The sequence below is a fragment of the Microtus pennsylvanicus genome, chromosome 9 (genome assembly GCF_037038515.1).
Source record: "Microtus pennsylvanicus isolate mMicPen1 chromosome 9, mMicPen1.hap1, whole genome shotgun sequence".
In the NCBI taxonomy this organism is placed as follows: domain Eukaryota; kingdom Metazoa; phylum Chordata; class Mammalia; order Rodentia; family Cricetidae; genus Microtus; species Microtus pennsylvanicus.
Genome location: NC_134587.1, coordinates 46590896 through 46603361, shown reverse-complemented (window position 1 = coordinate 46603361; position 12466 = coordinate 46590896). Strand labels below are relative to the sequence as shown.

The 12466-nt window shown below is 45.8% G+C and overlaps 1 protein-coding gene across 3 annotated transcripts in view; it reads right to left on the bottom strand.

The window, feature by feature from the left end:
- Nup214 (nucleoporin 214) overlaps nt 1–12466 on the bottom strand; it is a 78158-nt gene that overhangs the window by 39698 nt on the left and 25994 nt on the right. For all 3 annotated transcript variants that reach the window (XM_075985788.1, XM_075985789.1, XM_075985790.1), the window contains exons 17-23: nt 11818–11976; nt 9345–9448; nt 6990–7172; nt 6312–6385; nt 6132–6215; nt 1903–2166; nt 1218–1379 (exon numbers count right to left, since the gene is read on the bottom strand). In XM_075985788.1, the coding sequence (XP_075841903.1) occupies nt 1218–1379; nt 1903–2166; nt 6132–6215; nt 6312–6385; nt 6990–7172; nt 9345–9448; nt 11818–11976 (1030 nt within the window). The remainder of the gene's footprint in view (nt 1–1217; nt 1380–1902; nt 2167–6131; nt 6216–6311; nt 6386–6989; nt 7173–9344; nt 9449–11817; nt 11977–12466) is intronic.

The following is a 12466-nucleotide window of genomic DNA, read 5'->3' as shown; positions in this document are numbered from 1 at the left end:
AACATACTGGCATAGAGGGACAATTCCCTGGCCAGTTTTCTGCAGCAAAACCCAGATATCTGCCACACTGTTAGCTCATCTTGACAGGGATGGCAACATGCAGGGATTAACAGCCTTCAGTTCAGGGCTACTGAAAGCCTTAAGTACCTTAAAGAGCTATCTTGATTTATTTTAGGTATTTTAAGAAGGTTATATTTAATCCCGGCACTTGGGAGGCAGATCTCTGTGAGTTCGAGACCAGCCTTATCTACAGAATGAGTTCTAGGACAGGCTCCAGTGATACACAAGAGAAATATTTAAACTTGATTTATTGTTGTTGAGCGATTTTTTTAAAAATTACTTATTTTTATTATATGTTCACTGGTATTTTGCCTGTATGTATATGTTTGTGTGAAGGTGTCAGATCTTGGAGTTACAGACAGTTGTGAGCTGCCATGTGGGTGCTGAGAATTGAAACTGGGTCCTTTGGAAGAGCAGCCAGGGCTCAACTGCTGAGCCATCCCTCCAGCCCTGCTTTACTTTCTGAGCCAGGGTTTCACTCTGTCCATGAAGGTCACATTCACTACACAGCCCACACTGGCACTCCTCACTCTGGGACTAGGCAACCTTTCCTTGTGGGGGCTTTGTATTTTTGTATTTTAAGATTCTTCCTTACCATCTTCAGGCAGCACTTGTGCCAATTGTATGGGCCCAGTGGCAGGAGGAACAGCCTCTTACTGAGAACCAAAGGCTGGCCAAGCTGACAAGAGTGACAACTAGCCTGAGTCCAACCCTAGACTGTGAAATCCTGACAAGGTAAGCCTTAACTGGGGACCAGTGACGACATCAGCGTAACACAGCACACCTGCGACGGCCGAGCTCTGGTATGCACGGCTTGGCTAACTCTCTCTGCTGACTCTCCCCGACTAGAACACAAGTAAGCACACTACAGCCACCCTCCCAGTGGCTGTGATCCTTAAAATATTGTTCAAGTTAGGGCTAAAGTAGAGAACATCAATCAAAAGTAGGACTTAACAGCACCAAAACCCATCAACTTCCCACAAAACTAAGCGTGTCACCTGTCTAATACCTTCCCTTCAGAGCAAACAACTTGAACTCTCCTCACAGATATCAAGGTCACCGAGTTATCCTTCTATTCTGAGAGGAGCAGCCGTCTCTATCCAAGGCCCACACCTACCTGGACAGCTCAGTTACTCTCCTAGAACTGCAGTCTTTACCTGGTGCCTGATTTGCCATCTGCCGTCTCAGGGCTGCAGCAGCTGCTGCCTGGGGCGCTGCAACGGTGTGGGAAGGACCTGGTGCACCATGCTTAACCGTTTTGGTTGCCAGCATTGTGCTGTCAGCTCCTTGAGGAATAACTTTGCTGGCTGATGTAGAGACTGGGGGGGAAGAGAAAATTTATCAGAAAAATGTAATCAGCAAAGGGAACACAGAAAAGTTAAAATGGTAAATTCTGTTAGGGAAAATGCTAAAATTAAAAATTCTTTTTTTTTTTTTTTTTTTATATTTATTTATTTATTATGCATACAATGTTCTGTCTGTGTGTATGCCTGAAGGCCAGAAGAGGGCACCAGACCTCACTACAGATGGCTGTGAGCCACCATGTGGTTGCTGGGAATTGAACTCAGGACCTTTGGAAGAGCAGGCAATGCTCTTAACCACTGAGCCATCTCTCCAGCCCTAAAATTAAAAATTCTTAAGCACAAGAGAGTATTTAGAGCAATACAGAGCTTGGTTTCTTGTAAAGCAGATTTGTTCCAGTACTGTGTCTCTGCTAGAAGTCACCATGACACAAAGCTCTGACGAGGCCCTACAGCAGTGAGCACACAAGACAGATGGCCTCAGGGAGTGACCACAACATGGCCATGTAGCTCATGGTCACAGTTTTAACCACTGACTTACTTGGGGAGCTCATCGCAGCAGGTGAGGAGCTATGGATCAGGTGAGGCTTAGCAAAAGGCACCGCCTGGGGCAGCAGACTGGGCTGTATAGAAGGTGTACGGACCACAGGGGCATGCCGATGAACCTGGACCACAGCCTCCTCCTCTTTGCAAGGTGACCGGACATCTTCTCCCTCCAGAGGCTGAGAGATGGATGACGTGGAGCTGACTTCATCTAAGTCTTCATAGTACCTCTGAGACAGGAAGGCTGACCGGGACAGGCTGGCTGCAGAAGCCCCACCCCAGAAAGGACATGAGACAAAGCAAACCCAAAAGTTGTCATTTCACTGCCAAGAAAGACACACTCAACTTGTAAAGAAGATGTTCTGCGGTCTTTGTAAGCTAAGCTGCTAAGTCAGGGACAGCTTGTCAGACAAAAGACTGAAAAAGAAAACAACGCTGGTGGAAAAGCAAGAGACTAAGCTCTCAGAGCAGGAAAACGGCGTCACCGCTGCTTCCCAACAGTAACCTCAGAACACCCACAACAGGCTGTCGGTGTGGGTATGGCCGCAGTCCGAGTGTCTCAAACACACTGAAATGAGCCTGGTGATTCCAACATGGAACATAACCATGGTCTTCTCTGCTCTTCCTTCTTTATACTGTGGGGTCAGTCTTTTGTCTACCTTGAACTTCTGAATGCCTGCTATCACTGTGCACTGGAAAAACAAAACACTTAGCCCCGTTCCTTCCCAAGGTATTCAAAGCAGCATTCTTCCGCCCTTGCTTGTCTGTCCCGAAGGCAGATCATGCTACAAGATCTTAATGTCTCAGCATACGAGTGACACAACAGATGCAAGTAGAAACCGGGGCCACACGCCAGGGCGCTGCTGCCCACTAGCCACCGGGGCTATTTAAGATAGTTAAGTACAGATGTGTTTGGTGGCGCACGCCTTTAATTCTAGCACTTGGGAGGTAGAGGCAGGTGTGTCTCTGAGATCAAGGACAATTTGGCCTACATAGTTCTAGGTCAGCCAGAACTATGTAGACTCAGTCTCAAGTAAATATATAATTAATTAATTAATTAATTAAGTGTAAAAAACCCCAGAAAGTTCTGTTTCTCAGATACACATTTCAAGGTTACATTTTTAAGGGCTCAATGGGCAACAGACTCCACAAGCTGGCTCATGCTGCCATCAAGAGTGCTGCAGAGGCCTCTCACAAACTCCATCAAAGCATATGGTGTCAACGACCTGGTATCGTTATTTTTTAATGTCAAGAACTTATTTCTGACCAAAAGTAGTCCAGTGGGGCTCTGGGGAAGCCAACTGAATTAATTTATCTGTGAAATACGGCAGAGCTGTTATTTTCACGGTCTTTGTTACATTTAACAGTGCTACCTTGTCAAGATACACATTTATATAATCAAAAGTGACCAAGAAATTAAAGCTTATTCTTAAATTCTGAGGAACACCAACAGAGGGACAAGTACCTCATCCTGCAGCTCCAAGGAACTGTGACCTCAAAGTGCTTGGAAGTGTATCTTCACCACATTTCCCACAGAGCACCAGCCAAGGCCGTGAGTCCAGCCTCTGTCCAGGCAGAGGAGCCTGTTGACTCAATGCTCTTACTGCTGAGTCATCACTCCAGCCCCCATGTTGTTTCTTAATGTCAGCAGAGGGTATACATTCTTTTTGTGTATTTTTTTGTGTATTACATTACCATTTTAAAGTTTTAAAAAATTCTAAGTAGCTGGGCAGTGGTAGTGCACATCTTTAATTTCAGCACTTGGATCAGAGAGTCTGAGGCAAGCCTGGTCTACAAAGCTAGTTCTAGGACAGCCAGGGCTACACAGAGAAGCCCTATCTCAAAAAACAAAACAAAACAAAAAAAGTTTATGTAAACTGTGGGTGGTGGCAATGCCTGGAACCCTAGCATTCAGGAGGGAGAGATGTGTTCATTCACTCTTCATAAGGAACACTGTTCAGACTGCCATCTTCCACTGCAGAGGTGAAAGCCAGTCTGGACTGCAGGAGACCCTGTGTCTAAAACAAAGCCCCCATGTCCCTGAGTTATCCTCCCTAGCATGTGTGTTATTACTAAACGAGTATACAGTGCAGCTGCAGTAATGTTTATGCTCTTTATTCACGCTTGCTATCTTATTTATCACTATCTAGAACATTTGCTAAACAGTTACATAAACCTCACATCTAAGGACTCAATCAGATTTATGAGTAAAGGTGCTCTGATGACAGACGGGACTAGCAAGGTTGGCTACAGGTGTGATGCTTTCTAATACAAGGTGTGCACTGCAGTCAGCATCAGCCACATGTGCAGAGCACAAAGAGAAAAAAGTTGCCTTTGATTATGGTGATGCTAGCTACAGATAACAGGCATTGGTGCCTGTCCTGGCTGTTTTTTTTTTTTTTGTCAACTTGACAGAAGCAAGAAATCTAAGAGAAGGAGGACTCTCAATTGTGAAAAATGAGAAAGGATTGGCCTGTAGGCAAGTCTGTGGGCCATTTGCTTGGTGGATGATGGATGTAGGAGGGCCCAACTGACTGCTGCCAACCACCTGCTGACAGTACTGAGTGCTCTAAGAAAGCAGACTGAACAAGGCACGAGGAGGAAGCCAGGCAGCCACCAAGCCTCCATGGCCTCTGCATCAGTTCCTGCCTCCAGAGTCCTACCTTGAGTCCCTGTCCTGACTTCCCCACATGATAGACCACAAGATGGCACAAGATGAAATACCCTTTCCTAAGTTGATTTTCGTTGTGGTGCTTTTTTTTCCGAAAGAAATATAAATTCTAAGACAGTACCATAGATCCAGAAGATACAAGTGGAATAGTTTGGCAAAATCTTAGAATGTGAGGAGCTGCAACAAAAACGGTGGCCTAACGGAGCTAGGGAGAGGGACCAGTGGCCAATAGTACATGCTGTGTAAAGATGAGGTCCTAAATGAAAATCCCCTGCACCTCTCTAAAAAGCTGGCATGGCTGTGGGGATCTAAAACCCTGTCACTAGAAGGAGGCAAAGACAGATGATCAGTGGAGTTGCCCCCACCTCAAGGGAGTGAGATAGAGTGACAGAGAAGAACACCGACACCCTGACTGCGCTCGCGCGGCATCCTCACGAGTGCATGTGTGCTTACATTTTTCTTCCCCACAAAAAATAGCCCGAGCACATGTGGCCAAGAAAAAGGGTCTGGTGGAATCTTCTGTAGGCAGCTCCAAGGTGGGTGTGGTGGCTCACGCCTTTTAATTCCAGCACTGGGAGGCAGAGGCAGGTGGATCTCTGTGAGTTTGAGGCCAACCTGGGCTGTTACACAAAAAAACTGTATCTAAGGAGGTGGGGATGGGGGAGAAGCAGCAGCTTCAAGAGAAAGGACTAAAACACACAGATTGGAGAACACACTGTGCTGGAGGCCATACACAGTGCTCAAAATCACCATGGCAACGGCACAATGGAATCTCAGCTGCAGAAAAATGAAACAACAATTGGAGTTTCAGGCTAGTCTGAGCTACACGAGACCCTATTTTTAAAAAAGAAAAAAAGAAGAAAGAGAAGGAGAAGAAGGTAGAGGAGGAGGAGGAAAAAGAAGGAAGAAGAAAAAAGAAAGAAGGAGAAGGAAAGAAAAGAAAAAGGAAAAAAAATAAGGGATAGGATGTAGTTCCACGGTTTTAGTAGAGATCCCTGGCATATGCTAGATTCAAAAAAATTAAGGAATTTTAGATAAAATATTAAAAGTACCCTTCATCTCTTATATTGTTGCTTTTCAGCAAGTTTTTAAAAATCGATTATTTATTTACTGTGGTGTGTGAGAGAGAGAGTCATAATGCGCACGCAGAGGTCAGTTTTCTCCTATCACTGTGTGAGTCCTAGAGCCTGAACTCAGGTCTCCAGGCCTGGCAGAAATCATAAGCCTTTCTTCACTAGGCCTCTTCCCAGTCCCTTAGCAACGATTTAAATCATTACTGCCTACCCTATACATTTTCCTTAAGATGTTTCTCAAGTGTAATGTTTCTAAAATCCTATATAAGGTTTGAGGTGAGGCTCCATCTCAGCCCATCCCATGCCATTCCAAATCATTATCACCTAGGGACTGCCGATATCAAAGCCCAAAGAATCACCTTGACTTGTTTTATCCAAAATATTTGAACTGCTTCTTATTCCAGTACTAAACCTGATCTTCTATTCAGCCTGCCCTAGCACTCCACAGCTAACCCTGAAAGCTCCAGGACCCGTTCTCCTTACCTGGAGCAGTGGACCTCACTGGTGGGGTCTTCCTTTTGGCCAAGAAGTTCCTCAGTTGGGCCTGTTTCGCAGGGGACAGTTTAGCTGTAAGAAATTCATCAACCCATAAATGCTAAGACTTAGCTTTAAAAGCCAGGTTAGATCGCAGACTACACTGGGAGGCTGGAAAGGAGCATTTACCTGGCACTCTGGCAGAGGGCTTGGTGTGAGATTCAATGGTAGTTTTTAGGAGGCTTTCAAGATCACTGTCAAAACTGAAACAGGGCAGTGTTACACCCAAACTAAGCATAAGAAGCTGAGACTATATGGTATATACTCTTCTCAGTATCTAACCCAAGAGATTAGAGACTATTTACTAGAGAAACAGCTGCCCAACAATACACAGGAGGAAAGCTAACAACCTCAGGACCACATTCTCCCACACTGAGCCTAATACTGGTGCCTTAGCAAAAATTCCATAGGCCTAAAGCAGAAACACAACACTATCAGGGTAAGTTTGGGACAAACTGGCTAGCTGCAAGGATCCACACAGCTCCACACTACAGCAGAGCAGCAAACCTGGACTTCTGAAGGGACTGAGAAATAAAACCCTATTAGCTATTGGCCATAAAAGTGCCTCAGTGTTACTATGGAATCCGCTGTGGCCTGTTGAGCACTTCCTCAGGCACAGCACTCCTGCATTACCAACTTAAGCCTACACACCCTGGAGGCAGGCACTGTCACCCCTACTTTCACGCAAAGAAATCAGAGGTCAAAGGGGTTGTAGAACCCGACCAGGACCACAGCCAACAGACTGCAACTGTTTCCAACGCACGCCTCACACGCTCATGTGCCCTCTACGCAGCTCATCCAGCACACCTGTGAGTGCTGCTCTGTGTTGAAAGCGTTGAGGGCAGGTTCCATGGAGGCGTGTGGTTATAGAGACGGAGCTGCTGCAGACTGTCCACCAGGTGATTCAACCTCTTCCTCTGCTGGTTGATGATTTCCCGGTTGTTGGCTAGTGTGTTGAAAAGCGTCTCTCGTTCTGGCACAAGCAGGCGCCTGTGGCAATAAGGAAAAGAACACATACCACAACACATGAGGCTACAATTCTAACAGGGAAACTAATAAAACAGAGAACAACCAGCAGACAAGAAACATTAAGAAATATGAAGAAAAGGGCACAAGAATCTCATGAGGGAGGGAACGAGGGGGCCATAGCAGGACATAGTACAAACTGGGCAAAGCTGGAGGTATGGGGAAAGAACACAGCAGAAGGGAAACAGGAACCAACAACACGGGCAACCCCTGCAGCTGTCCATTTGGACCTGAGGTTTTCTGTACATAAATTACACTCAATAAGGAAATAAAGCAGGTTTCCTGCAAGTGTCGTTTAGACTGCTAATGGAGACAGTACAGGTACTGGCAGCTGAGAGATCATTTTCCCCAGAGAATGAAACAGATGGGTGGTTACTGCTGGGTAGCAGGTCTAAGGTCAGAGAGACACAGGTCTAGATTCTTTAAGCATTATTAAAAATGTTTCTACTAACTTGAAGAAAAAAATAAATGTTGGTCCTGGTTTCTTTGCTCTTGCCTGTCTGTCTGTCTATCACCACATAACTGACTACAAAATGAAAGCTGCTGATGCACAACACAAACTTCCAGCTGGTTTCAGTTCCTTTTCTCAGAACCACCAAGAACAAGGCAGCCGAGTGAGTGATGGAACACAATTTTCCAGGACTTTCTAGTTGGTATAAGGTAAGATTTAGAGAAGGGCTGAAAACAGAGACATGCCAAGAAATAGAAACCATGGCCAGAACCTGAACTCTGCAGAAAGGGAACTGAGCAGCGCAGTAAGTAGGCACCGCACGGGTAAAGATAGCTGGCTTCTGTTAGTGTGTGCAGTTCTGGAAAGCCTACTTTTGCTGTGGTTTGATGTTTGTCGTAGAATTCAGACCTCCACCTGCCTCTGCTTCCTGAGTGCTCTTAACCTCTGAGCCATCTCTCCAGCCCCCTTGCCAAATCCTTTAACTAGTCACACTAATTAGAATACTTTTCCTCAAAGGCATGTGTGTTTGTGTGTGTCAGGGCCAGAACGTATTTATGAGCGCCATGGACACAGAGAACTTGTGAAAGGAAGGAGGTCAGACTCTCTGAAACTGGAGTTATAGGCTGCTATACGGTACCCAGTGTAGGTCCTCCAGAGGAGCAGCCAGCACTCCTAGCCACTGCGCCATCCTCTCCAGCCCCAAGGCACGTTCTCTTATTCAAAGGCTGTGACTGTGAGTTCACCCACAGATCCGCTCCTTCTTCCCACACTTGTGCTTCCTACTGAAGTCATCTGAAATGCTTTTAATTATTTTATACATTTGATACAAGATTAAAAGCATTTAATGCAATTTCTCTCTTCTCCTCCTCCTCCTCCTCTTTTTTTTTTTCCCGAGACAGGGTTTCTCTGTGTAGCTTTGGAACTCGCTCTGTAGACTAGGCAACTTCGAATTCACAGAGATCCGCCTGCCTCTACCTCCCAAGTGCTGGGATTAAAGACGTGTGCCAGCACCACCTGGCCGTTTAATATAATTTCTTGAGAACATGTTATTCAGTTACTACACAGTATTTTCATTTGTTTGTCTGCTTTTTTCGAGACAGGATTGTCTAACTCTAGCTGGGTTTTTTTTTGGTTTTTCGAGACAGGGTTTCTCTGTGGCTTTGGAGCCTGTCCTGGAACTAGCTCTGTAGACCAGGCTGGTCTCGAACTCACAGAGATCCGCCTGCCTCTGCCTCCCGAGTGCTGGGATACCACCGCCCGGCTTCTAGCTGTTTTTGGAACTCATTCTGTAGACCAGGCTGGCCTTGAACTCAGACATCCACTTGCCTCTGCCTCCCCAGTGGTGGGATTAAATGCGTGGGCTTGCCCCCATGATTACACAGTATTTTACACCTTCTTGATGCTTGAGTTTTTCTGTGATGCTTGGGGCTGAACATACTGTATACAAACATACAAGACACTTGCTTTGTTACTGAGCTACATCCTCAGCCCTAATGAAATTCAAATCCTTATTATTCTGAATTATGATGTGATGTCAACTGGTTTACATTAAAATCACCACAACCATCATTTAGCGGTTTTGTAACTCAAACTTTCTGAAGTGAGATGAGTAAGGAAGAGGAAGCACATCCGCGAGGTTTCGCCTGCTCCTACAAACGGCAGGGGCAGCGGCACATCTCACTGACCTCTGTCTCTTCTTCTGTTCCAGATGCCGATCCCACTCTAAATCTAGAACATCATTCACATCCTGGACAGCAAATTTCACATACTGATGAAGGCGGCGAATTTCCTACAAGAAAAAAATTAATGACTCATTTTTCTGGTAGCTGGAAAGAAAGCTGTATTAAAGTAATAAAAATAATTATAAAATATTTCTATATTGAGAACTGTATGAACAAGGAAAACACTAGGTTTTACTATAGCCATTAAATACAAGCCATTTAACAAAATGAAAAATGGAAATTCCATTTCTACAGTAGCAAAAGAGAGAAGAAAGAGAAAGGGAAAGAGAATGGTGCGACAGCCGCAGGCCCTGGGAAGGGTGGGGCAGGATGGGATGCCTGTGCACTCCTCACTGGGCTCCCGTTTAGTTCTTTCCCACTATGAAATGAAATGTAAAACAGATGACTTGACAACTGGTGCTGAGAAGAACGGAGCCTAGACACAGCACAGAGCACACGGACAACCTCACACTCGAGGAGCGTGTCCCCACATGCACTACAGTTCGCACCAGCTGGAAGGGACACAGTCAACCTTCACAGCTACATAATCCGACTCAAAAATTAAAACAGAGCTGAAGCATTCAATCAAGCAAGTGTACAGACACTGAGCAGCTCCCAGGTAAGCACTTCACCCACGGCACAGACCTGACTGTACTGAAATGTATTTCACACATATTCTTGGATATAAGTATTATGTCTCAACTGCAAACAGAGAATGTCATTTAGAAAGAGCCAAGCTGAGTCCAGGGAGGCCACAGGAGCCCCAAAGGCATCTGATGACTACAGGAGGCTTTCCTTTACCCACCTCAGCCCTGACCTCAGGTCCATACTAGCTGATGTCCTTTCCTCCAACTAGGTGGAGCGACAAAACTCCACACTTGAAAGGCCTGCTGCAAACACTCAGTGGCTTCCCTGCTCTCACCTGTGGCCCCATGGCAACATACACCACATGAAAATTCTCTGTCCATCTTCCCGGCTGTCCCTTACCCAGCTTCAGGAACTACATGCAGTAGTGGCTGAGAGCATGGGCGCAGGCTTTACTAGTTATAAAGCCTGACCGTCGCAGCAAAGCCGCACACCCTTGCTTTGTATGTAGTTAAGTGTCCATTATCTGTTCAGTGCGATGAAAGAAGGTAATTTTTTCTTTCTCTGTGTGGAAGCTGAATGCTCTCCTCTGGGACATGCAACTGGGGCAGAGGTAAAAGACTTGTGTGAGGACTGGCGGAGGACTGCCTACACTGGGGCCGCAGCCTGACAACAGTCCTGCAGGAACACCCTGCCCTGACCCCAGGAAGTCACCTGGACAAGAGGCCATTCTCTCATCTGCCAGGGATAGGAGGTCTCCAGGCATGGGACAGAAACTATGAACAGGAGCCGGGTGGTGGTGGCTCACACCTTTAATCCCAGCACTCAGGAGGCAGAGGCAGGGGGATCTCTGTGAGTTTGAGTCCAGCCTGGACTAGAGAGAGTTCCAGGATGACCAAAGATAAACAGAAACCTTGTCTTGAAAACCACTAGGGCCAGAGGCCTGAGGCTTCAGTCCTTGTACAAGAGGACTCAACACATTCAGACGGACGTCCAAGGAGAGAAGGATCAGGGCCAACAACACTGTCCCTCTGGGATTCTGTGAGGGAAGGGAAAGATGACCCAAGACACTGAAGCAAACAAAATCCAACCAGCTAAAGCAAAGACAAAGGCTAAGACTGAACAAGAAATGTACCTCTGCTAGAGCACAGATGACAGAGCCCCACAGCAGATTCCTAGCCAGCATGAGCTCAGGGTACAGCCCTCATACTGAGAACAACTGAAGTCTGTGCTTTCTGTGTCTTTGAGAAGGTCTTTGTTTAGTAGCCCAGGTTGGCCTCAAACTCACCACCCTCCTTCTTCTGTCCCGAGTATGAGATAAGTGCCACCATACAGGGTAACCAGCTGGACCTGTAGACTGGAAATAATATCTAAAAAATACCCACCAGACCACCTTACAGACTGCCACTGAATATTATACATGATTTGATTTATGCATTCCTATGTAAGTAAAGGACTTTATCAAGTTCAAGGCTTAAAGAAGTCTATCTTAAAGTTAAATTGTTAAACTTAAAATAAAAAGAAAAGTGTACCATTTTCTTTGCTACAAGTAAGTTTATGGCAGGGTGGCACAAGTCTTTAATCCCAGCACTCAGGAGGCAGAGGCAGGTGGATCTCCGTGAGTTTGAGGCCAGCCTCGTCTACAGAGTTCCAGGATAGCCAGGGCTACACAGAGAAACCTGTTTTGCAAAACCAAAACAAACACAAGTTAAGTGTCTGGAAAAGCACAGAAAGCTGTGAGGAGAAAACGAGCAGCTTGCTAAAGGGACGTCACCCGCACCTCAGAAGCAGCCACGGTACCAAGGGCCCTGCTGCTGCTACTTTTCTCAGTAGCTGTAAGGGCATCGCCTACCTGGAGCTGAGCTTCACTCTTGGGATCCAGCGGTCTTTTATAGAGCAGGTGCAGATACCCAGAATCATGGTTTCTTCCGTTCTGCTCTCTGGCTTCCTCGACGCCAGCGAAGCCCTCTAGCAGAGTTGTTTTCAGGGTGCTTATGTCTCCATGCAGAGACTAGAAAAGGCAGAGATGCATGGATTCAACTGCTGTGGAGACCAGGAGGGTGGAGGCTCTCAACTATTTTAGCTACCTTAAAAAGTTTAATTGTTCCCACGTACAAAACAAATTTTTTCCTATAGCTTCTTTTTCTTTGTTTTTTCTTGGGGGGAGGTGTAAAAAAATGTTATATCGTGTTTCTTGCTTCAGTGACTATAGGACACACTAAAAATCCTAAACTCTGAAAAAAAAATCATTGCTTAGAAAGGTAGTCACTTAAAGTTCTTTTTTTTTTAATTTTTAAATTTTGTATGTACAAGCATTTGCTTTGTGTGCCACATTCAGTGCCTGGTGCCCGAAGAGGTCAGAAGAAGTCAGATACCCTGAGACTGGAGGTACCATGTGGGTGCTGGGAATTGAACTCAGGTCCTCTGGAGGAGCAGCCAGGGCTCTTATCTACTGAGCTATTTCTTTAGGTCCTAATGTTTCTGTTTTTTAATTATCCTGC